At 37.5% G+C, this 26,870-nt stretch overlaps 1 protein-coding gene across 1 annotated transcript; it reads right to left on the bottom strand.

Moving 5' to 3' along the window:
• Nucleotides 1-10,068: 10,068 nt before the first annotated feature.
• Nucleotides 10,069-11,037, bottom strand: LOC102405158 (olfactory receptor 10S1). Its single transcript, XM_006056101.4, has one exon. The coding sequence runs from the start codon at nt 11,035-11,037 to the stop codon at nt 10,069-10,071; it is 969 nt and encodes a 322-aa protein (XP_006056163.4).
• Between the last annotated feature and the right edge of the window lie 15,833 nt (nt 11,038-26,870).

Here is a 26,870-nt window from a genome sequence, read left to right on the forward strand (position 1 = left end):
AGACAGAAGCTAGTCTTGGCTAAACAGGATTGAGTCCTAGCTATCACTTGTTATTGTTTAGTCGCTAAGTTGCGTCTGACTCTTTTGCAACCCCATGGACTGTAGCCTGCCAGGATCCTCTGTCCATGGGATTTTCCTGGCAAGAATATTGGTGTGGGCTGCCATTTCCTTCTCCACTATAAAGCTTTTATTAAAACTTTTAAAACACAATGACCACACATTAATAGTAATTTGGAGGATGAAGACCAATGGCTATGGCCACATCTGTTGGGAATCAGGTAGAGAGAGGACAGTATCTTAAGGAGATAACATAGTGATTGATAATCAAAACTCAAGTTAGAAAGAAAGAATATAAAATAAAATTATGAGAAAAGAAAGCTCTTTCTATGATTTTCTTCTCCTTTCTAGAAGGCTCTAGAAATATTATGGAGGTCACAGGATTTCTCTGGAAAGCCTTTAGCTTATTTGGTACTTATAAAATGTTGAACACACATTCCTGTTTCTTGGCTTCCACATGCTACTCTTATGTGGATTTTAAAGTACAAAATCCTCAAATTTCAGCTGTGGGAGCAACGACTATTTGAAAGAAATATTTGGGGAATAAACTAAATTTTCAATAAGATGTCTTTTTCTTTTGAGGTATTAGGAAAAAGAAAACCACTCAAAAATATGATGTGTTGAGACAATTTAAACATGTCCTAAAATAACTGTAGTAACATTTACTACTTTACTGTTTTCCAGTCTACATTCAATATTTAGATATTTTGAAATTTAGCATAGCTGGATTGTTGGCTTGTTTTTAGATGTTCAACATTGCTAAATTCTTGACATAGTTTTACTGACCATTCTTATCCCATCCCCTGATCCAATATTAGTATGTTTGGTTTTCACTTAACTAGTTCTATGTATGTGAAATAATTGATCTTGGTTGGATTTTTTTTTTCATTTTGCTTTTCTTTTAGTAACTGTTCTGATAAAATTACTTTCCATATTGAAGGGAAAATATATCTCAATAGGCAAACGATATCTTGCTATTTGGGAGCCTTTGCAGACATTGCAGATTATGTTCAATATGTTATATATTTTACTAGCATTTGAGGTGACTCAAAGAGTGGGTTAAAACTGGTGGTTGATCTTTCATTTGATGAGATTCAAAATACAAATGAAACCCGTTTCAATCTCAGAGCAAAATCTTTAAAATTAGCTTTCAGTAATTAAAAAAGATGCATGTACCCTAATGTTTGAACTTCCCAGGTGGCACTAGTGGTAAAGAATCCACATGTCAAGGCAAGGGATGCAAGAGACACTGATTTGATCCCTGGATTGGGAAGATGCTCTAGAGAAGGAAATGGAAGCCCACTCCAGTGTTCTTGCTGGGGAAATCCCATGGACAGAGGAGCCTGGTAGGCTATAGTCCATGGGTCTCAGAGTTGGACATGACTGCATATCTAAGCACCTCAATGACCACAGAAGCATTATTTATAATCGCCAGGACATGGAAGCAACCCAAATGTTCATTGACAGAGGAATGGATAAAGAAGATGTGGTACATATATACAATGGAATATTACTCAGCCATAAACATGAATGAGATTGGGTCATTTGTAGAGATGTGGATGGACCTAGAGTCTGTCATACAGAGTAAAGTTAAGTCAGAAAAGAAAAACAACTATCATATATTAACACATATATGTGGAATCTAGAAAAATGGTACAGAGAAACCTATTTGCTAGGCAGGAATAGAGATCCAAATGTAGAGTGAACATGTGGACACAGTGGGGGATGGGGAGGGTGGGACGAATTTGGAGAATAGCACTGACATATATACCCCATGTGTAAAATAGATAGCTAGTGGAAGGCTGCTGTGTAGCACAGGGAGCTCAGCTTGGTGCTCTGAGATGACCTAGAGGGGTGGGATAGGGGTTGGGTGGGCTGGGGTGGGGTGGCAGGGAGGCTCAAGAAGGAGGAGATATATTAATATATATACATATAGCTGATTCACTTCACTGTATAGCAGAAAGGAACACAACATTTTACAGTAATTATACTTCCGTAAAAATTGTCTAATTCCTTTAGATTATTTTGTAAATGATTAATCAGAAAAACAGATACAGAAGATTGTAAAAGTTAAGGGTGGCTACGTTTTAACAGAGGCAATTTAGTTTTTTAGTTAGTGCCTTTAAGTACTATATAGCTATGTGGACTTCTTTTAACAAGGAGGAATACATGTGAGGAAACAAGTCAGTTATTTTATATACACAGCATAGAATTTTGAAATGGGATAAGAGGGGTTATGAGGGAAAGTATGACTCTATTGAAGTTGGCACAGCTGAGAATCACACAGGTAAGTCATAGGATTCTCCTGTGCCTGTGTACCAGGATGGAGCTGTTTCTAGTTCAGTCCAAAAGCTTTGATATTGTAGGCTTAACAAAAGTGGTCTTCCTAGTTAGGGACCAGAACGTTCCCTGACGACATCATGAATGTGTTTAATGTGAACTTTCTCTGTTGTCAGGATCAGGTTTGGAATGAGTATGACGAAGGTGCACTGTGATTAAGAGCTAAAGAAACCAGAAGTAAAAGTGGTTCTGATAATTCCTGAACCTCCAACTTTACTGAACCCCATTATATACTTCTCTTTATACGGCCTTGCCCCCAACACACACAATGTCTTCAAGTCTTGTATTTTATGAGTTCACTGCCTAACATCAATTCATGGTACACACCCACTTTTAATCTTTGCAAGCTCGTTCAGCTAAGTGGTTCTTTACTCCAGTGCCTGAGGGGCAAGGCTGAGCAGGAACTACTTGTTGCATCTAGCAAGAGGAAATGGGTGGTGATTCATTCGCCCATTTGATTATGTGACTACAATGAACAAAACATGCATTTAATATCCATTGTTGGTGATATGCACAATGAGCTGTATGTCACAAGTGAGAGAAAGTCATTGAGGCTGTTTTTCTCTTTAAAATGTAGTGGAGTTGCAGGCTACCCATGGGTTGAATGTGAGATCAGTTGTTTGTATTCAAAATTCTTATTGAAATTTGATTCTGGTAAATTGACATACATATTGAGGACATACACAGTGTTTCCCTAAAGCTGGCACAATTGGTTTTTCTCTCAAGCTCTGGGACATTTCCCTGTGTAGTCAGCCTGGCACCAGCTGAAGTTGTTGCTTTACATGCTGGGTCTGGTGTACAAAAGAAGCACCTTTAAACATTAAAGCTCACTCAGTGGAGAAGTCTTATGTTCTGAAGCAGAGACACCCTCTTGCTCAGTGAGTGGGAGGCTGGTGGAATCACCTGGGCTGTTTGAAGTCTCCCTGTGCCATGAAGTTCAGTAGACCCACTTCACACATTAATAGAGAGAACTTGCAGGATGTCACAATTGTTCTTAGAGGTCGTGTTGCAGTTTTCTCTGCACCTTTGCATCTGTCAGGCTGTGTGTTCCTCAGGGAAGGACAGTGAGGGAGTCAGGGAAGGGGATCCAAGTTCCCATCTCAGGGATGATGAAACTGAGGCTCAGAGATGTTCATGCTTGTTCCAAATTGCAATTTATAAGTGGTAGAGCTGAGACTAGGACTTGGGTGTTTTTTTTTTTTTTGATTCCAAATATGTAAAGTTAAAAAAATATACAGAATTTACTATATACTTTCAAAAATCAGTGACACATGAACAATGATTTTAGTGAGTAAAATGCATCTGAACACAGACAAAGGCAAAATTCTAAATTAAGAAAAATGTAAAATATCTTCACGTTTCATTCACAGTTTATTGCCTAATTTAGAGTACGTGAACAAATTTTATACTTCCCTGCATCCATGCTTGCTAAGTTGCTTCAGTCATGTTCAACTCTTTGCGATCCTATGGACTGTAGCTCAGTAGGCTCCTCTGTCCATGGGATTCCCCAGGCAAGAATACTGGAGTGGGTTGCCATGCCCACCTCCAGGGGATATTCCCCTCCAGGGGATATTCCCCACCCAGGGATCGAAGCTGCATCTCATGCATTGGCAGGCAGATTCTTTTTTTTTTTTTTTTAATTTAATTTTATTTTTTAACTTTACAATATTGTATTGGTTTTGCCATACATCAACATGAATCCACCACAAGTATACACGTGTTCCCCATCCTGAACCCTCCTCCCTCCTCCCTCCCTGTACCATCCCTCTGGGTCGTCCCAGTGCACCAGCCCCAAGCATCCAGTATCATGCATCGAACCTGGACTGGTGACTTGTTTCATATATGATATTATACATGTTTCAATGCCGTTCTCCCAAATCATCCCACCCTCTCCCTCTCCCACAGAGTCCACAAGACTTTTCTATACATCAGTGTCTCTTTTGCTGTCTCGTATACAGGGTTATTGTTACCATTTTTCTAAATTCCATATATATGCATTAGTATACTGTATTGGTGTTTTTATTTCTGGCTTACTTCACTCTGTATAATAGGCTCCAGTTTCATCCACCTCATTAGAACTGATTCAAAGGTATTCTTTTTAATGACTGAGTAATATTCCATTGTGTATATGTACTACAGCTTTCTTATCCATTCACCTGCTGATGGACATCTAGTTGCTTCCATGTCCTGGCTATTATAAACAGTGCTGAGATGAACATTGGGGTACACGTGTGTCTTTCAATTCTGGTTTCCTCAGTGTGTATGCCCAGCAGCGGGATTGCTGGATCATACTGCTAAGTCACTTCAGTCGTGTCTGACTCTGTGCGACTCCATAGATGGCAGCCCACCAGGCTCCGCCATCCCTGGGATTCTCCAGGCAAGAACACTGGAGTGGGTTGCCATTTCCTTCTCCAGTGCATGAAAGTGAAAAAATAAAGTGAAGTTGCTCAGTTGTGTCCGACTCCTAGCCACCCCATGGACTGCAGCCCACCAGGCCCTTCTGTCTATGGGATTTTCCAGGCAAGAGTACTGGAGTGGGGTGCCATTGAAGAAGGCTGGATCATAAGGCAGTTCTATTTCCAGTTTTTTAAGGAATCTCCACACTGTTCTCCATAGTGGCTGTACTAGTTTGCATTCCCACCAACAGTGTAAGAGGGTTCCCTTTTCTCCACACCCTCTCTAGCATTTACTGCTTATAGACTTTTGGATTGCAGCCATTCTGACTGGCGTGAAATGGTACCTCATAGTGGTTTTAATTTGCATTTCTCTGATAATGAGTGATGTTTAGCATCTTTTCATGTGTTTGTTAGCCATCTGTATGTCTTCTTTGGAGAAATGTCTATTTAGTTCTTTGGCCCATTTTTTGATTGGGTCATTTATTTTTCTGGAGTTGAGCTGTAGGAGTTGCTTGTATATTTTTTAGATTAGTTGTTTGTCAGTTGCTTCATTTGCTATAATTTTCTCCCATTCTGAAGGCTGTCTTTTCACCTTGCTTATAGTTTCCTTTGTTGTGCAGAAGCTTTTAAGGTTAATTAGGTCCCATTTGTTTATTTTTGCTTTTATTTACAATATTCTGGTATGCTAGAACAAATAATTTCACAATTTGTATGGAAATACAAAAAATCTCGAATAGCCAAAGCAATCTTGAGAAAGAAGAATGGAACTGGAGGAATCAACCTGCCTGACTTCAGGCTCTACTACAGGCAGATTCTTTACCATTGAGCCATCTTGGAAGCCCATATGTGCATGACACTTATTTTATAACTGGAAGCTTGTACCTCTTAATCCACTTCATGTATTTTAATCAACCCTCCCACTCTTTCCCCTTCTGGCAACCACCTCTCTGTATTTACTTGTCTGTTTCCTGTTTTTTTGTTAATTTGTCCTGTTTATTAGATTCCCCATATAAATGAGATCATACAGTATTTGTTCTTCTCTGTGTGACTTATTTCACTTAGCATAATACCTTTTAGATCCATCCATGTTGTCATGATGGCAAGATTTTATTTTTTATAACTGACTAATATTCCATTGAATGTATATGTATATACATACCTTCTTCACCCAGTCATCTGTCAGTGGACACTTAGGTTATTGTCATATATTGAGAATTGTAAACAGTAGTGCAATAAACACAGGGATAAAAATCAGTGTTTTCTTTGGAAAATCTAAGAGTTTTAAAATAGATGCATTGGGATTTTCTTTCGCAGAAAATTATGGTACCTGAAATTAAGGACAGTATCATTTCGTTGTTTCTGACCTGTATGTAATCCATTTTCTTTTCTTGCTTTATTCCTTTGAGCAATGCTTTATGTAGAATGCATAAAAACAATGCTTTCTGTATAATGAATAAAAGTGATACATGGATATTCTTGTCTTATTCCCAGTCAAAATGGGAAAGCTTTCAGTCTTTCACCATCAAGTATAATGTTCACAGGAGTGTTTTTGTAGACATTATTTTTCAAGTTGAGGAAATTTTCCTCTATTGCTAGTTTTTGATAATTTTTTAAAAAATTATAAGTTACTGTTGGTTTTAGATATTTCTTGTCTCAACTGATATGATCATATATTTTTTCTTCTTTAGCCTACTCATATGATACAGTACATTTATTGATTTTTTCAAATATGAACATCTTTGAATCCCTGAAATAAACCTTACTTGGTTGTAGCATATAATTTTGTCTATATATATGCTATTTTTTTTATATTGCAGTATAGTTTTGATTGAGGTTCCCTGGTGGCTCAGATGGTAAAGAATCTGCCTGTAATGTGGGAGACCTAGGTTCAATCCCTGGGTTGGGAAGATTTCCTGGAGAAGGGAATGGCAACCCACTCCAGTGTTCTTGCCTGGAGAATTTCATGGACGGAGGAGCCTGATGAGTTCCTTTCACTTATTTTTCATTTATTTTTTCTTATATTGTTCACTTATTTTTGCTCTTATTGTTATTATTTCTTTTTTTCTATTTTCATCACACTTCTGCAAAAGGGATTTGTCTGTTTTTCTTTTTTTTAATACTTTAATTTTATTTATTTTTTTCAGCTTTTACTAGTCTTTATTTTCTTTTTTTTTTTAAATTTTATTTTATTTAACTTTACAATATTGTATTGGTTTTGCCATATATCAAAATGAATCTGCCACAGGTATACATGTGTTCCCCATCCTGAACCCTTCTCCCTCCTCCCTCCCCATACCATCCCTCTGGGTCATCCCAGTGCACCAGGCCCAAGCATGTTTTTCTTTCTCTTATTTAGTCATTCAATTATTTATTTATATCACTATGGACTCATGGCTATTTTATATTTTAAATAATAATCCATTACCACTTCATTTAATATATTGGTGGAAGTTATTCCAGTTTTGACCACTGAGAACCCTTTCAACTGGCTCCTGTTTCTCTGTCATATCCCATCTTTGTGTGTGTGTGTGTGTATGTGTGTACTTCAGTGATTCTTTGCTTTCTAGCAAAGATGCTCCAGTCTCTTCTTATACCCTTCTTTCTCCAATTCCTTTCCTGGTTTATATTATTGGAGAACATTACTAGAAACTTCATACCTGAGCACTAGGTATACTTCTTGCTTTTAGGCCCTCTAAACTGAGAGAACGAGGAAATGTATGTGTATATACCTGTCTATAAATATGTTTATATGTAATCATTTTTAGCTATAATAAGTTAAACATGACTTCATACTGATGACTCCATCTATAATCCATTACCACATCCTTTCTCCCCTAGCTTGTTTATTCTGCCATTCTCATGGTGGGACATCTGACTCACCATCAGCCACTGGTTTACCGATTTGTTCCATCTCAGTATGCCTGTATAGTGGTTTCAGAATTGTTAACTTTGACCCTTGCGGGAAATCACCTTGTCAACCAGAGTACAGTGCTCACGAAACTTTAATTTTCTCTTTAAACCTTCGGCTGACATTTGTTTTACTTAGGTCAGCATCTTTTGTCACTGTCCCCTTCTGTGGAGCTGCCGTGTATATCTGTAACAGAGGTTGTTTGCCATGTTGTGCATTCCTTTCTAGAATCTCCAGTTTCCTAAATTAGTTTGTATATTTGCACACATCGTTTCACTCTGTACTCTAAATCACTATGGGTTTGACAAATACAGTCATGGATCCACCAGATATTAACAGGAAAGCTCATTATTTCACCAGTAATTATGACATTTTATTTTTAGTTTTCCTGTGTCTGTTCTTTATCAAGTTCTTTATCAAATATAGAGAGGTAGGCTCTCTTAATTCCTAGTTTGCTGAGTTTTTATCATGAATCAATTTTTTTTTTTTTGTGAATCAGTTTTCAGTGTTGTTAAATGCCTTTTTAGTCACTTGATACATGATTTTATGATTTTCCTTCTGTATCCTGTTACACTGATTTTTGCATGTTGAACTAGTCTTACATATCTGGAATAAATCCTACTTGATCATGGTATATACATGTTTTTATATATGTTGGATTTGATTTCCTATATTTTGTTCAGAAGTTTTCATGCTTATATTCATGAGTTATTTGGTCTGTGGTTTTCCTTTTTTTTAATGTCTTTACCTGACTTTAGTAATTAGGATAATTCTGATCTCACTGGATTATTTAAGAAGTAGTTCCTCTGCTTCCACTTTTCTGTAAGAGACTGAAGATAATTGATACTATTTATTCCTTAACTGTTTTGATAGAATTAATAATTAGACCACCTAGGTATGATTTTTTTGGAAGGGTTATTAATTATGAATTCAATTTTAAAAAGAGATATTGAACTCTTCAGGTTATCCATTTGTCCTACATGAGTTTTGGTACTTTGTATCTTTATATGAAGTAGTCCATTTCATTTACATTATCAAATATGTGGGGAAAGAGTTATATATAATCTTCTTTTAATATCTGTATCATCAGTAGTGACAATATCCCTTTCATTTTTGATATTGGTTATTTCTGTCTTCCTTTGGTTATCCTGGCTAAGGAGTTATCAATTTTATTGATTTTTGCAAAGAATAAACTTTTGATTAAAAATTTTTTTCTCTACTACTTATAACTTCATTAATTTCTGATCTAGCTTTTGCTGTTTATTTTCTTGTGCTTCCTTTAGGTTTCAATTACTTTTCTTTCTCTAGTTTCTTAAATTGGAAGCTTAGTAAGATATTTTTCTTTTCCTATTAATAACATATGCATTTAATGCTGAATATTTCACTTTGATCTTTGTTTTTGCTGCACCCCATAAATTTTGTTAAGTTGCATTTTTTTTTAGTTTAAACCTTAGCTTGTATAATAAGCACTCTTGACTTCTTCATTTTGCTTTGAAAGAAATGGGAACATCCATTTTTCAGCGAGCACTTAACATAAATATATTATTTAGCCTGCATAAAATTCTACCAAGTAGTTAATTTTAATCTTACTATATTAGAAGAACACACTGAAACAGCAAGTTATTATAAAATATGCACAAGATTTTATATCAAATGACAAGTGGAATCAGGATTCGAGTACTGGGAGGTCCACCTGATGTCAAGGTCCATGTCTTTCTATCACTAGTTATAAACCACCTGGAGTGGGAAAATAAAGATAATGACACTTTCTAAGTGACCTTGGGCAAGTTGTTTTTCTCCTAATAGTTGTATTTTATCATCCTAAAAACTGTGGCTTCTTCTTTTAAACTGGAGATACATAGACAAACATTAATTGTCTATACTATACTTTTGTTATCAGCATTTTAAAATATGTTATATTTAACACAATTATTTCATAGTTAAAAAAAGATATACTTGCTAAAATAAATGAGGCTGTGAATAGCATTTCACATACCTCTGAGCCATAAAACCTAGGTGGTAGAGATTTTCTGGGGATCACCCGATCCAGCCCCTTAGTTTTCTGCATGCCAGGAGGCACGGCAAGATCTTCGTTCCCCGACCAGGGACTGAACCTGCATCCGTTTCAGTGGAAGTGGAGTCTTAACTGCTGGACCGCCAGGGAAATCTCCCAGCTCTTTGGTTTTAAAGATGAAAAGTTTGTGACAAACATTGACACCAGTCAGTTGGCTGAAGGGAGGGGAAAAAAGTTCTTGGCTGAGCTGAAACTCAGTTTTTCTGATTTCCACTTGAATAATGCTCCTTTCCCATTTTGACATGAAAATAGACGCTTTCTTGGCGGGCAAATGAAGATAATCGCAGTGTAGGTTAGCGGAGCAGGTTGCCTGCTGGAGAGTCTCTGGAGCCTTGGCCCAGAAGTCTTCGCAAAGCCTGCTTCACCTCTGTGTTCCGCAGGGTGTAAATGAAAGGGTTGAGCATGGGAGTGACTATGGTGTAGAAGACGGCAGGGGTCCCGACGGCTGCCCCACTGGAGCGAGGCTGCAGGTAGATGCAGACCGGGGGCAGGTAGTACAGGAGCACCACCGTGAGGTGGGAGGTGCAAGTGGAGAAGGCGCGCTTCCTGCCCTCCGCTGTTTGAATGCGCAACACCGCTGCGGCGATGAAGATGTAGGAGATGACGATGAGTATGAGGCAACCTGCAGCCACAATGCCAATGTTGGCAAGCATGACAAGCTCATTGATGGCGGTGTCTGCACAGGCCAGCTTCAGCACTGGCGGGATATCGCAGAAGAAGTAGGCGATGTGACGAGGCCCACAGTAGAGCAAGCGGAAGGTGAGGCAGGTATGGAGTGCGGAGTGCACCGCACCCATGGTCCAAGTGATCCCAGCCAGCCCTGCGCACATCCGCCTGTTCATGGCCACCAGGTAGTGCAGGGGTCGGCAGATAGCCAGGTAGCGGTCGTAGGCCATGACTGTGTACAGGAAGCACTCGGTGCTGGCCAGGAAGTGGAAGCAGTAAAGCTGGATAGCACAGCCCTCAAAGGAGATCACCTTTCCATCCGGAGTGAGGAGGCCTGCCATGACCTTGGGCACTGTCACCGTAGACAGACATGCATCTAGGAAGGAGAGGTGCGCCAAGAAGTGGTACATGGGGGAGCAGAGGTGAGGGTCAGAGCCCACGGTGATGAGAATGAGGAGATTCCCAGTCACGGTGATGCTATAGATGAGGAGGAAGAGCAGAAAGAAGAGGCTAGAATGTTCAGCTGTGTACATCAGACCCTCCAGGAAGAAGAAGTCCACCACGGTCTGGTTGGCGTCTTCTGCCTCCCTGATCATCTTCTCAGGCAGGAAAGGACTGACATCAGCAGACAGAATAAGTAGCCATTTGCCTTCCCTGAAGTGTCATTAGCCAGTTGGTCCATGTCATGGATATACATGTTCAGTTCACTCTTTTGGCCTGTTCTGGTGTTTTCTTGCTGCCCTTTCAAAATGAGTCTTTTAATATGGGAAACACTATCTTTTTGAGGCACATAAAGAATTGTAAGGATTATTTGGGAAAAGTACACTCCCTAAAAATGGCCAGAAAAATACAGATTATAAATCTTACTCTCATGGAGCCTATATATATATATATATATATATATATATTTTTTTTTTTTTCAGATTGGGAACTGTGGTTCCTCTGCTCCCCTGATTTACTCTGCCGTACTGCATATGTGGATGACCAGGTTCTTATTGCTTTGAGTCATCAGGGAGTCACATCTCATCTTCCGGCAGACTTGTCCAGAGTTTGGGAGCTGTTAAATCAGCCAGGAACACAGCAGTCCCATGCATTCTTCATCCAGAGGGAGTTCTTTAGCCACCCTCAATCAACTCTCAAGTGTAGGACGATGAAGCCTTAGAGAATTGAGTTAATAATTATCAGGACAAATTGTTCAGTTTCATTTCATTCTCTTCCTGTAAACCTTTATTTCAGCCTTTTGGGAAATGTTTTCCTGTTCCTTTGTTTTTAAGGCTAAAATGAAATTTAAGTTTTCTTTAATTCTTTCAATCTGTTAACTCGTAAACCTAATTAGATGTTAAATTATATGAAAATTTTCTTTAAACTGCATATTTCTGCTGTATCTTCAGTTCTATAGGTTTTACCTAAGACTTCCTCTGCATATTTCATACCTAAATTTACACAAAGGTGTTTTATGTCTTAACTCTCAATTCTCTAATATATCAAATGTTTTTTATTCCACTTTGTCAGTTTTCTTAAAACAACGTCTTTAATTTCTCTCTCCCCTTTACTGTTCCTCTCTGTCTAAGGCATAAATTGACTCTCTTTTCAATATGCAAAATTATCTGCAAACTGATTCCATTATAAGCACAAAATCTTTATCTTCTGCAGTCCCAGGAAGAAACTTCTCTTATCTAGGGTTGCTGTCTACCTTTCCGCAATTTGCCATAATCTCCCCCTGATCTCATCACAGCATTCCATCTTAGAAAGTAAATGGAATTCTTTTCGTCTCTGCTTTCACTAATCTACTCTCTATGGCTAATTTTGAACATTAATTCCTCTAGTTGCCCTTTATAAATAATATTTTATCTCATACTACTTTATTCATTCATGAAATATGTAGTATTTAGGATAATTATTAATAATAATTAGACCAAAGTACATGCTTACATATTATTAATAATTATCCTAAATACAGTATGTTTCATGGATGAATAAAATTATGTGAAATAAAATATTTATAAAGGGCTTCTAGAGGAATAAATGTTCAAACTTAGTCTTCTTTGGACTTAGTGTTCCATGGGCATATGTCATGTCTTTCAAAGAGGAACACAGAGAAAATATCTCATGCCTTATCTAGTTTCTTTTTTAAAAATTTATTTTTAATTGGTATACTGTATTGGTGTTTTTCTTTCTGGCTTACTTCACTCTGTATAATAGGCTCCAGTTTCATCCACCTCATTAGAACTGATTCAAATGTATTCTTTTTAATGGCTGAATAATACTCCATTGTGTATATGTACCACAGCTTTCTTATCCATTCATCTGCTGATGGACATCTAGGTTGCTTCCATGTCCTGGCTATTATAAACAGTGCTGCGATGAACATTGGGGTACTCGTGTCTCTTTCCCTTCTGGTTTCCTCAGTGTGTATGCCCAGCAGTGGGATTGCTGGATCATAAGGCAGGTCTATTTCCAGTTTTTTAAGGAATCTCCACACTGTTCTCTATAGTGGCTGTACTAGTTTGCATTCCCACCAACAGTGTAAGAGGGTTCCCTTTTCTCCACACCCTCTCCAGCATTTATTACTTGTAGACTTTTGGATCGCAGCCATTCTGACTGGCGTGAAATGGTACCTCATAGTGGTTTTGATTTGCATTTCTCTGATAATGAGTGATGTTGAGCATCTTTTCATGTGTTTGTTAGCCATCTGTATGTCTTCTTTGGAGAAATGTCTATTTAGTTCTTTGGCCCATTTTTTGATTGGGTCATTTATTTTTCTGGAGTTGAGCTGTAGGAGTTGCTTGTATATTCTCGAGATTAGTTGTTTGTCAGTTGCTTCATTTGCTATTATCTTCTCCCATTCTGAAGGCTGTCTTTTCACCTTGCTAATAGTTTCCTTTGATGTGCAGAAGCTTTTAAGGTTAATTAGGTCCCATTTGTTTATTTTTGCTTTTATTTCCAATATTCTGGGAGGTGGGTCATAGAGGATCCTGCTGTGATGTATGTCAGAGAGTGTTTTGCCTATGTTCTCCTCTAGGAGTTTTATAGTTTCTGGTCTTATGTTTAGATCTTTAATCCATTTTGAGTTTATTTTTGTGTATGGTGTTAGAAAGTGTTCTAGTTTCATTCTTTTACAAGTGGTTGACCAGAGTTCCCAGCACCACTTGTTAAAGAGATTGTCTTTAATCCATTGTATATTCTTGCCTCCTTTGTCAAAGATAAGGTGTCCATATGTGCGTGGTACGAGACAGCAAAAGAGACACTGATGTATAGAACAGTCTTATGGACTCTGTGGGAGAGGGAGAGGGTGGGAAGATTTGGGAGAATGGCATTGAAACATGTAAAATATCATGCATGAAATGAGTTGCCAGTCCAGGTTCGATGCACGATACTGGATGCTTGGGGCTGGTGCACTGGGACGACCCAGAGGGATGGAATGGGGAGGGAGGAGGGAGGAGGGTTCAGGATGGGGAACACATGTATACCTGTGGCGGATTCATTTTGATATTTGGCAAAACTAATACAGTTATGTAAAGTTTAAAAATAAAATAAAATTAAAAAAAATATATGATTCTATATGTACACCTTAAAAAAATTTATTTTTAATTGGAGTATAATTGCTTTACAATGTTGGGTTTAGTTTCTGCTGTATGACAACGTGAATCAGCCATGAGCATTATATACAACCCCTCCTTCTTGAGCCTCCATCCCCCCACCCCTCATTCCGCCCCTCTAGGTTGTCACAGAGCACTGGGCTGAACTCCCTGTGTTACACAGCTCCTTATGTAGTTTCTGATTAATGTTTTTGGTATAGAGAAGTAGAAATAGCAAAGAACCAAGTTTATTTGAATGCTTGTAAGCTTAAGTTTAGAAGGAAATGGCAACTCACTCCAGTATTCTTGCCTGGGAAATCCCATGGATACAGGAGCCTGGTGGGCTACAGTCCATGGGATTGCAAAAGTCAGACACAACTTAGTAAGTGAACAGCATTTAAGGGCTTCCCAGGTGACTCAGTGGTAAAGAATCCATCTGTTAATGCAGAAGACTCAGGTTCAGTCTCTGGGTCGGGAAGATCCCCTGGAGAAGGAAATGAAGCTACTCACTCCAGTATTCTTGCCTGAAGAATCCCGTGGACAGAGGGGCCTGTCGGGCATTAGTCCATGGGGTCACAAAAGAGTCAGACACAACTGAGTGACTAAACAACAGTGATGATGGCAAACTTAAGTTTAAGTCTCTGGTCAATCACTTATTAGCTGAAAGAGAACCATAATTGTGCTAAATTTCTTGGTTCCTCCATTCATCAACTTTTAAATGGGGATATTATTATTTGTGACAGTTATTCATTTACTTAGAATAGAGTAGGACACATAGCAGGTGACCTTAAATTTATTCATATTATTAATTTATTCAGTTTTCATATAATGCTCCTGATGAAAAATTGCATAGATTCTGCTTGAGCAAATTCAGCAATGGAGTATTCCCTACTTCACAAGAGAGCTCACTCCAGTGTTGGGTAGATTGATGTATTGTAATGTCCTTTACATCAACTGTATATATGTATGCCTGATATTTCAACCAATTAGATTTAGATTTGTCCTCTTCTCACTAACTGGAATGAATATGATTTTTAAAGTAGACAAACAGTAACAAGTGTTATTGGTTGTGGAGAAACTGAAACCTCTACACATTGGCAGTCAGAATGCAAAATGGTAGAGTCCACTTGGGGAAACAGCGTGGAAGCTTCTTAAACAAGAGTTTTACTATATGATCCAGAATTTCCATTTATAGGGATACACAAGAGAAGTGAAAACACGTGCATATAAACATAAATTTTTATAATGGAATTAATCATAACAGTCAATGCCTAGAAACAATCACGTTTGTTGGTCATCAACTGGTGAATAGATTTTTAAACTTTACATAACTGTATTAGATTTGCCAAATATCAAAATGAATCCGCCACAGGTATACATGTGTTCCCCATCCTGAACCCTCTTCCCTCCTCCCTCCCCATTCCATCCCTCTGGGTCGTCCCAGTGCACCAGCCCCAAGCATCCAGTATCGTGCATCGAACCTGGACTGGCAACTTATTTCATACATGATATTTTACATGTTTCAATGCCATTCTCCCAAATCTTCCCACCCTCTCCCTCTCCCACAGAGTCCATAAGACTGTTCTATACATCAGTGTCTCTTTTGCTGTCTCGTACACTGGGTTATTGTTACCATCTTTCTAAATTCCATATATATGCGTTAGTATACTGTATTGGTGTTTTTCTTTCTGGCTTACTTCACTCTGTATAATAGGCTCCAGTTTCATCCACCTCATTAGAACTGATTCAGATGTATTCTTTTTAATGGCTGAATAATACTCCATTGTGTATATGTACCACAGCTTTCTTATCCATTCATCTGCTGATGGACATCTAGGTTGCTTCCATGTCCTGGCTATTATAAACAGTGCTGCGATGAACATTGGGGTACTCGTGTCTCTTTCCCTTCTGGTTTTCTCAGTGTGTATGCCCAGCAGTGGGATTGCTGGATCATAAGGCAGGTCTATTTCCAGTTTTTTAAGGAATCTCCACACTGTTCTCCATAGTGGCTGTACTAGTTTGCATTCCCACCAACAGTGTAAGAGGGTTCCCTTTTCTCCACACCCTCTCCAGCATTTATTACTTGTAGACTTTCGGATCGCAGCCATTCTGACTGGTGTGAAATGGTACCTCATAGTGGTTTTGATTTGCATTTCTCTGATAATGAGTGATGTTGAGCATCTTTTCATGTGTTTGTTAGCCATCTGTATGTCTTCTTTGGAGAAATGTCTATTTAGTTCTTTGGCCCATTTTTTGATTGGGTCATTTATTTTTCTGGAGTTGAGCTGTAGGAGTTGCTTGTATATTCTCGAGATTAGTTGTTTGTCAGTTGCTTCATTTGCTATTATCTTCTCCCATTCTGAAGGCTGTCTTTTCACCTTGCTAATAGTTTCCTTTGATGTGCAGAAGCTTTTAAGGTTAATTAGGTCCCATTTGTTTATTTTTGCTTTTATTTCCAATATTCTGGGAGGTGGGTCATAGAGGATCCTGCTGTGATGTATGTCAGAGAGTGTTTTGCCTATGTTCTCCTCTAGGAGTTTTATAGTTTCTGGTCTTACGTTGAGATCTTTAATCCATTTTGAGTTTATTTTTGTGTATGGTGTTAGAAAGTGTTCTAGTTTCATTCTTTTACAAGTGGTTGACCAGAGTTCCCAGCACCACTTGTTAAAGAGATTGTCTTTAATCCATTGTATATTCTTGCCTCCTTTGTCGAAGATAAGGTGTCCATATGTGCGTGGATTTATCTCTGGGCTTTCTATTTTGTTCCATTGATCTATATTTCTGTCTTTGTGCCAGTACCATACTGTCTTGATAACTGTGGCTTTGTAGTAGAGCCTGAAGTCAGGTAGGTTGATTCCTCCAGTTCCATTCTTCTTTCTCAAGATCGCTTTGGCTATTCGAGGTTTTTTGTTTTTCCATACAAATTGTGAAATTATTTGTTCTAGCTCTGTGAAGAATGCTGTTGGTAGCTTGATAGGGATTGCATTGAATCTATGGATTGCTTTGGGTAGTATACTCATTTTCACTATATTGATTCTTCCAATCCATGAACATGGTATATTTCTCCATCTGTTAGTGTCCTCTTTGATTTCTTTCACCAGTGTTTTATAGTTTTCTATATATAGGTCTTTAGATTCTTTAGGTAGATATATTCCTAAGTATTTTATTCTTTCCGTTGCAATGGTGAATGGAATTGTTTCCTTAATTTCTCTTTCTGTTTTCTCATTATTAGTGTATAGGAATGCAAGGGATTTCTGTGTGTTGATTTTATATCCTGCAACTTTACTATAGTCATTGATTAGTTCTAGTAATTTTCTGGTGGAGTCTTTAGGGTTTTCTATGTAGAGGATCATGTCATCTGCAAACAGTGAGAGCTTTACTTCTTCTTTTCCAATTTGGATTCCTTTTATTTCTTTTTCTGCTCTGATTGCTGTGGCCAAAACTTCCAAAACTATGTTGAATAGTAATGGTGAAAGTGGGCACCCTTGTCTTGTTCCTGACTTTAGAGGAAATGCTTTCAATTTTTCACCATTGAGGATAATGTTTGCTGTGGGTTTGTCATATATAGCTTTGATTATGTTGAGGTATGTTCCTTCTATTCCTGCTTTCTGGAGAGTTTTGATCATAAATGGATGTTGAATTTTGTCAAAGGCTTTCTCTGCATCTATTGAGATAATCATATGGTTTTTATTTTTCAATTTGTTAATGTGGTGTATTACATTGATTGATTTGCGGATATTGAAGAATCCTTGCATCCCTGGGATAAAGCCCACTTGGTCATGGTGTATGATCTTTTTAATGTGTTGTTGGATTCTGATTGCTAGAATTTTGTTAAGGATTTTTGCATCTATGTTCATCAGTGATATTGGCCTGTAGTTTTCTTTTTTTGTGGGATCTTTGTCAGGTTTTGGTATTAGGGTGATGGTGGCCTCATAGAATGAGTTTGGAAGTTTACCATCCTCTGCAATTTTCTGGAAGAGTTTGAGCAGGATAGGTATTAGCTCTTCTCTAAATTTTTGGTAGAATTCAGCTGTGAAGCCGTCTGGACCTGGGCTTTTGTTTGCTGGAAGATTTTTTATTACAGTTTCAATTTCCGTGCTTGTGATGGGTCTGTTAAGATTTTCTATTTCTTCCTGGTCGAGTTTTGGAAAGTTGTACTTTTCTAAGAATTTGTCCATTTCTTCCTCGTTGTCCATTTTATTGGCATATAATTGTTGATAGTAGTCTCTTATGATCCTTTGTATTTCTGTGTTGTCTGTTGTGATCTCTCCATTTTCATTTCTAATTTTATTGATTTGATTTTTCTCCCTTTGTTTCTTGATGAGTCTGGCTAATGGTTTGTCAATTTTATTTATCCTTTCAAAGAACCAGCTTTTGGTTTTGTTGATTTTTGCTATGATCTCTTTTGTTTCTTTTGCATTTATTTCTGCTCTAAGTTTTAAGATTTCTTTCCTTCTACTAACCCTGGGGTTCTTCATTTCTTCCTTTTCTAGTTGCTTTAGGTGTAGAGTTAGGTTATTTATTTGACTTTTTTCTTGTTTCTTGAGGTGTGCCTGTATTGCTATGAACTTTCCCCTTAGGACTGCTTTTACCGTGTCCCACAGGTTTTGGGTTGTTGTGTTTTCATTTTCATTCGTTTCTATGCAAATTTTGATTTCTTTTTTGATTTCTTCTGTGATTTGTTGGTTATTCAGCAGCATGTTGTTCAGCCTCCATATGTTGGATTTTTTAATAGTTTTTCTCCTGTAATTGAGATCTAATCTTACTGCATTGTGGTCAGAAAAGAGGCTTGGAATGATTTCTATTTTTTTGAATTTACCAAGGCTAGCTTTATGGCCCAGGATGTGATATATCCTGGAGAAGGTTCCATGTGCGCTTGAGAAGAAGGTGAAATTCAATGTTTTGGGATGAAATGTCCTATAGATATCAATTAGGTCTAACTGGTCTATTGTATCATTTAAAGTTTGTGTTTCCTTGTTAATTTTCTGTTTAGTTGATCTATCCATAGGTGTGAGTGGGGTATTAAAGTCTCCCACTATTATTGTGTTATTGTTAATTTCTCCTTTCATACTTGTTAGCATTTGTCTTACATATTGCGGTGCTCCCGTGTTGGGTGCATATATATTTATAATTGTTATATCTTCTTCTTGGATTGATCCTTTGATCATTATGTAGTGACCATCTTTGTCTCTTTTCACAGTCTTTGTTTTAAAGTCTATTTTATCTGATATGAGTATTGCTACTCCTGCTTTCTTTTGGTCCCTATTCGCATGGAAAATCTTTTTCCAGCCCTTCACTTTCAGTCTGTATGTGTCCCCTGTTTTGAGGTGGGTCTCTTGTAGACAACATATGCAGGGGTCTTGTTTTTGTATCCATTCAGCCAGTCTTTGTCTTTTGGTTGGGGCATTCAACCCATTTACGTTTAAGGTAATTACTGATAAGTATGACCCCGTTGCCATTTACTTTATTGTTTTGGGTTCGAATTTATACACAATTTTTGTGTTTCCTGTCTAGAGAATATCCTTTAGTATTTGTTGGAGAGCTGGTTTGGTGGTGCAAAATTCTCTCAGCTTTTGCTTGTCTGAAAAGCTTTTGATTTCTCCTTCATACTTGAATGAGATCCTTGCTGGGTACAATAATCTGGGCTGTAGGTTATTTTCTTTCATCATTTTAAGTATGTCTTGCCATTCCCTCCTGGCTTGAAGAGTTTCTATTGAAAGATCAGCTGTTATCCTTATGGGAATTCCCTTGTGTGTTATTTGTTGTTTTTCCCTTGCTGCTTTTAATATTTGTTCTTTGTGTTTGATCTTTGTTAATTTGATTACTATGTGTCTTGGGGTGTTTCGCCTTGGGTTTATCCTGTTTGGGACTCTCTGGGTTTCTTGGACTTGGGTGATTATTTCCTTCCCCATTTTAGGGAAGTTTTCAACTATTATCTCCTCAAGTATTTTCTCATGGTCTTTCTTTTTGTCTTCTTCTTCTGGGACCCCTATGATTCGAATGTTGTAGCGTTTAGTATTGTCCTGGAGGTCTCTGAGATTGTCCTCATTTCTTTTAATTCGTTTTTCTTTTATCCTCTCTGATTCATTTATTTCTACCATTCTATCTTCTAATTCACTAATCCTATCTTCTGCCTCTGTTATTCTACTATTTGTTGCCTCCAGAGTGTTTTTAATTTCACTTACTGCATTATTCATTATATATTGACTCTTTTTTATTTCTTCTAAGTCCTTGTTAAACCTTTCTTGCATCTTCTCAATCCTTGCCTCCAGGCTATTTATCTGTGATTCCATTTTAATTTCAAGATTTTGGATCAATTTCACTATCATTATTCGGAATTCTTTATCAGGTAGATTCCCTATCTCTTCCTCTTTTGTTTGGTTTGGTGGGCATTTATCCTGTTCCTTTATCTGCTGGCTATTCCTCTGTCTCTTCATCTTGTTTAAATTGCTGAGTTTGGGGTGTCCTTTCTGTATTCTGGCAGTTTGTGGAGTTCTCTTTATTGTGGCGTTTCCTCGCTGTGTGTGGGTTTGTACAGGTGGCTTGTCAAGGTTTCCTGGTTAGGGAAGCTTGTGTCGATGTTCTGGTGGATGGAGCTGTATTTCTTCTCTCTGGAGTGTAATGAAATGTCCAGTAATGAGTTATGAGATGTCTATGGTTTTGGGGTGACTTTGGGCAGCCTGTATCTTGAAGCTCAGGGCTGTGTTCCTTTGTTGCTGGAGAATTTGCTTGGTATGTCTTGCCCTGGAACTTGTTGGCCCTTGTGTGGTGCTTGGTTTCAGTGTCGGTATGGAGGCGTTTGATGAGCTCCTGTCAATTAATGTTCCTTGGAGTCAGGAGTTCCCTGGAGTCAGGGATTGGACTTAAGCCTCCTACTGCCAGTTATCGGTCTTAATTTTACAGTAGTTTCAAAACTTCTCCTTCTATACAGCACCACTGATAAAACATCTACGTTAAAGATGAAAAGTTTCTCTACTGTGAGGGTCACTCAGAGAGGTTCACAGCGTTACATGGAGAAGAGAAGAGGGAGGAGGGAGTTAGAGGTGACCCAAATGAGATGAGGTGGAATCAATAGTGGAGAGAGTGGGCTAGCCAGTAGTCACTTCCTTATGTGCACTCCACAACTGGACCACTCAGAGATGTTCACGGAGTTATACAGGGAAGAGAAGAAGGAGGCAGGAGACAGAAGTGGCCAGAAGGATAAAAGGGGGAAATGAAAAGGAGGGAGACAGATCCAGCCAGTAATCAGTCCCTTAAGTGTTCTCCACCGTCTGGAACACACAGAAATTCACAGAGTTGGGTAGAGTAGAGAGGGGTTAGGGAGGAGATACAGGTGACCTGGTGGAGAAAAAGGAGAGTCCAAAGGGAGAGAGAGCAGTCAAGCCAGTAATCTCGTACACTAGTGAAAAATGGGTCCTGAAGATTGGGTTCTTAAAGGTACAAAATTGGTAACAAATACATAAAAACAAAAATTAGAAATCTAGAGTAGAGTTTGGATTTCAAAAATGCGATGTTAATGAAAAGGAGAAGGAAAAGAAAGAGAGAAAAAACGAACAAAGAAAAACAAACAAGGTCGTGAAAGTAATAAAGAAACTACAGGTACAAAATTGATAACTAATACCAAACAGCAAAAATTAAAAATCTAGAGTAGAGTTTGGAATTTCAAAAATACAACGTTAAAAAAAAAAAAAAAAGAAGAAGAAGAAGAAAAATAAAGAGAGAAAACAAACAAACCAACAAAAACAATGTTGCAAAAATTATAAAGAAAATACAGGTACAAAATTGATATCAAATACCAAAAAGCATAAATTAAAAATCTTGAGTAGAGTTTGGAATTGCAGATATACGATGTTATATAAAAGAAGAAGAGAAAGAAACAGAGGAAAAAAAAAGTCACAGAAATTATGAAAAAAACTATAGGTACAAAATTGATAACATATATCAAAAGGCTAAAATTAAAAATCTAGAGTAGAGTTTGGAATTTCAAAAATACAATGTTAAGGAAAAGAAGAAAAAGAAAAAAGAAAAAAAAAAAAAAAACCACGGTCAAAAAATTATAAAATATATATATGAAGTTTGCTGAAGAAGAAAAAAAAAAATAGGGTCTTTTTTTTTTTTTTTGCAAAGTAATAGTTATAAAAGTGAAAATTAAAGGACAATAGAGGACTTAAAAAAATTTTTTTTTTTAATTAAAAAAAAAAGAAAGAAAGAAAGATTGATCGTAAAAATAGTAAACATATATCTAGGTCTTTCTCTGGTTTTGTTGTGAGTATTGTGGGTTCAGTTCATTTTTGGCAGTTCCTTAGTCCGACTTATATTTCTCAAGATCTATAGGCCCCTTCCTATGTAATCCATAGTAACCACAGGGTTTTAATCTATGGCCTGTAGCTTCCAAGGCGTTTCCCTCTGTTATAGCTTCTTCTGTTTGCTGGTCTCTTCAGTGTCTGGTTCCCGCCCTGACACAAAGGGGATGGTTGAGGACACTATTTTTTTTTTTTTTTATTTTAGGCTCACTTGTTCAGCCGCGCTGTGGGGAGGGAGGGAGGGATGCTGCAAACAGATAACACTGGCGTGCGCTCGCACTGCCTCGGCCACACTGGGTCTGCCCCCGCTCACGGCGCGTGTAGCCTCCCTGCCCACACTGCTTGGGCTCTAGGTTGTTCCGCCGGGAACAATCAGAGGCCGGCCCTGGACTGAGCTCCCAGGTCCAAGCCGCTCAGGTTCAGGCACTCGGGTAGTCCTCAGAGGCGCAGACTCGGTTGGGCCTGCGTTTTGTGTTCTTCCCAGGTCGAGCAGCTCAGGTGATGTGTTTGGCGGGCGCCAATGCTGCGACTTATCGCCTCCCCGCCACTCGGTTATCTGGGTGTAAAACCGGCGCACCTTCTCAGGCAGATGTTGACCGTCCAGACCCCCAAGAAGTTTTAGTTAGCAAAGAAGCCTGCTTACAGTTTTATAGAAAGTGTCTCTCTGGGGCTGCGATTGCCCCCTTCAGGCTCTGGCTGCCTGTCACCGGAGGGGGAAGGTCTGCAGCCGGCTATCTCTGTTCAGTCCTTTGTTCTGTGCACGGGCCTGGCGGTGTCTTAGGTTAGGGCTGGCTTTTTGCGTGGTAGATATCCCACAGTCTGGTTTGCTAGCCCAAATTATTTCGCTCAGATAGCGCTCAGGACATTCGGCCCGATTCTTACTCTAAGGGACACAGCCCGTGCCGCACTTCCCTGCCCAGCCCCCGCTTGCTAATGCCGTGTGCAGGCGTCTGCGCTGCTTCTCCGCTGGGGGAGTTACCTTAGGGCTCACAATCCGCGATTTTTAATTGTTTATTTTTTTTTCCCCCTCCCTTTTATGTTGCCCTCTGTGCTTCCAAAGCTCGGCACAGATTCGGCAGTGAGAGGGTTTCCTGGTGTTTGGAAACTTCTCTCTTTTTAAGACTCCCTTCCCGGGACGAAACTCCGTCCCTCCCTCTTTTGTCTCTTTTTTTGTCTTTTATATTTTTTCCTACCTCCTTTCGAAGAGTTGGGCTGCTTTTCTGGGTGCCTGATGTCCTCTGCCGGCATTCAGAAGTTGTTTTGTGGAATTTACTCGACGTTTAAATGCTCTTTTGATGAATTTGTGGGGGAGAAAGTGTTCTCCCCATCCTACTCCTCCGCCATCTTGGCTCCTCCCCCTAGATTTTTTTTTAAAGTATATCTGTACACCGAAATACCACTCAGCAATACAGAGACACAAAATGCTAATGCAGATTATAAAATGGATAGTACTCAAAAACATGATGCTAAGTGCAAGAAGACAGACACAAAAGGTAACATGCTGTATGCTTTTTAGGAAACATTCTGTTAAGACAAATCTATAAAAAGAGAAAAGTTAGTGGATACATGAGACTGGAGTGAGACCAGGGAATGAATACAGACTGTCATGAGGAATCTTTCTGAAGTGAAGGAAATGTTCTAAAATTGGATTGTTGTTACATTGCACAAGTTTGTAAATTTACTAACAATTTTTGAATTGTATACTCAAACAGGTGAGTTTTATGGTGTACAAAAATGAGTTATTAAAAAAGGAAGAAGTAAATCAAAAGGAAGAAAGTCTGCCAAGTGATGCAAAACATGATTTAAATAAATGGACAAATACTGTTTGCTGAAGGATAGTATAATAAAGTATTTAAATTCCTTCTAATTTTTAAAATGTTTTTGTTTTGAAATGTTAAATTTATAGAACATTAAAAAATAGAGAAGATGACATATATTGAGTTAAATTCTCCTAAAGTTGACAGTTTATAAGCCACTGTAAAATTATAAGAATCAGGGAATTAGCGTTAGTACCATACCATAAACTCAAATATAGACCACATTCAAATTTCACCAGTGCTTCTCCAATATCACTTTTCTTTTCCAGGATCCAGCAGAGGATCTTAGTCTCCTTTAATCTGTGACAGTCCCTCATTCTTTCCTTGTAATTAATGACTTTTACCCTTTTGATGAGTACCAATTAATTATTTTATATAACATATTTCATTTTGGATATGTATGATGTCTTTTCTTGAGTAGATTGAGATTATGCAGTTTTGGCATAATACCATAGAAGTGATCTTGTATCCTTTTCCAGGTATATATCATTTCGGGGTGTATGTGATGTCAATATGTCTTATTATTGGTTATGGTAAATGTCTTGCGGGGGAGATACTTTGAGACTATGCTTATATTTTGTATCTCCTCAAATTTTCATTCAAGAATTTTAGAATCATCCATTTTGTCAGGGAACATTATTACCTTGTTGTTTGTCAAATGGTGATTTAAAAAAAATTCCATCAATCCTGTACGTTATTATTAATAATAGGAATTCTTCTGTATGGAAGAACAGTTTCTTCTTCCTGTTTATTTATTCAATTATTTATATCAGCAGAGATTCATGAATATGCATTCTGTGATTAAACATAATGCAGTGTAATATATATTTTGTTATTCAGGTTGTTCTATTTTGACCATTTGGGGCTCCTTCAGTTTGTCATCAGTATCTTATTGATATGCTTCACCTTTTTCATACATGTCCTTGTTTCCTGACACAACAGGATGCTCCAGGCTGCTCTTGTATTTTCCTTTCTCCAACCCTAGATGCCACAACTTCTCTAAAGAGCCTTTCTATTGGAGAATTGCATTAAAATTTAGAAACTAAATCTGATTTCTAAGTGCACTCCTTGCTACTGAGATGTCTTTACTCCTAGGGACCCTCAACAAATAGAAAATATATGTATGAGTACTAACCTATCCAAACATATGCATCTATACTTATTTCTGTATCATTTTATCATCATAATTTTAAAAGCTATTTATTTATAATGATACTTCCAAATTCCAATCCAACACCACTATTGCTCTCTTTATTTGTTGTTTCTTTCTCCAAGAGTGAGAAACCTACTTCTCATTACCTAAATTTGTCAGTTCCATATTAGATTTTTTTCTTTAATTGCTTTTGGATTTTGAGTCATAATGCAAAATTATTACTTTATGTCATGGTTGAAGAATAATTCACCCATGTTTTCTTCTATTATTTATAAGCTTTCACACTTTACATTTAGATTCCAAATCTGTTTTCAGTTTATTCTTTTCTGTGGTGGAAGAGATATGGACCTAATTTTGTATGGCTTGTGTTTATGCAGACTTTGATTTTTGCATATTAAATTCCTTTTTATTACTGGTCTTTTGAATTGAGTTAGTTTTATTATTGATTCTCTGGGATTTTCCAGATGTCCTATCTATTATTTGCATATGGAGATACTTCTTTTTTATTGTTTATGCAGTTTTTATTTATATTTAAAAATTTATTGGAGTATAGTTGATTTAAAATGTTGTGCTAATTTCTACTGTACAGTAAAGTGAATTAGTTAAATGTATACATATATCCATTCTTTTAAATAGTCTTTTCCCATAAAGATCATTACAGAGTATTGAGAAGAGTTTTCTGTGTTATACAGTAGGTCCTTATTAATTATTTATTTCCTATATAGTAGTGTGTATATGTTAATCTTGCATATGGAGATAGTTCTAGTTATTCTTTACCCATTCTTATTCCCCTAATATTCGGTAATTTATTTCTCTTGCTTAATTGTATTAGCTAATTGTAGGCAGATTCTTGACCATCTGAGCCACTAGGGGAAGCCCAACACTTCTAATATAGCATCAAATATGAGAAAAGAGCATGTGTATCATTACTTTGATCTTGTTTTAATTGGAAATGCCTCTAGTGTTGTCCAATTAAATAAGAAACTCCCTGCATTTCTTACTATACATATAAAATATTATTGTATATTATCATGTTAAGTATTTCTCATGTCAATTTTCTTGAGTATTTTGATCATAATGGGTGTTGAATTTTGTCAAAGACTTTGTTAAATATCTGTTAATATAGTCATATGACCTTTTCCCCCCACACTTATTAATATGGAGTATGATATTAATTGATTAGCTAACATTAAAACATCCTCCTCTTCCAATACATCCCACTTGGTTATGGTGTATTATTTTCTTTTATGTGGTATTGGATTCTGTTTGCAAATATTTTATTTAGTGATTTTGATTGACATTTATGAGTTCATTTCTCTACAATTTTCTTTCTTATACTGATTTAAAAAATCTAGTTTAGCCTTCTGTTTTATTATTTTATTCTTTATTGTCAGGCTTATTAGTTATTTTCAGTATCTTTTAAAGTACGTCTATTGCCTGTGTAACAATAAGCTTTCTAATTTCTCTCTTTCCTTTCATTTTTCTCTCATATTTCAATTGTATTATTTCAACTTTATCACAATACATAACCTTTGTGCCTGAGTCTTCCACCTTCATTCCTCCTTTGCTTCATTCTTA

Source organism: Bubalus bubalis, chromosome 5, assembly GCF_019923935.1.
Source record: "Bubalus bubalis isolate 160015118507 breed Murrah chromosome 5, NDDB_SH_1, whole genome shotgun sequence".
NCBI lineage: Eukaryota > Metazoa > Chordata > Mammalia > Artiodactyla > Bovidae > Bubalus > Bubalus bubalis.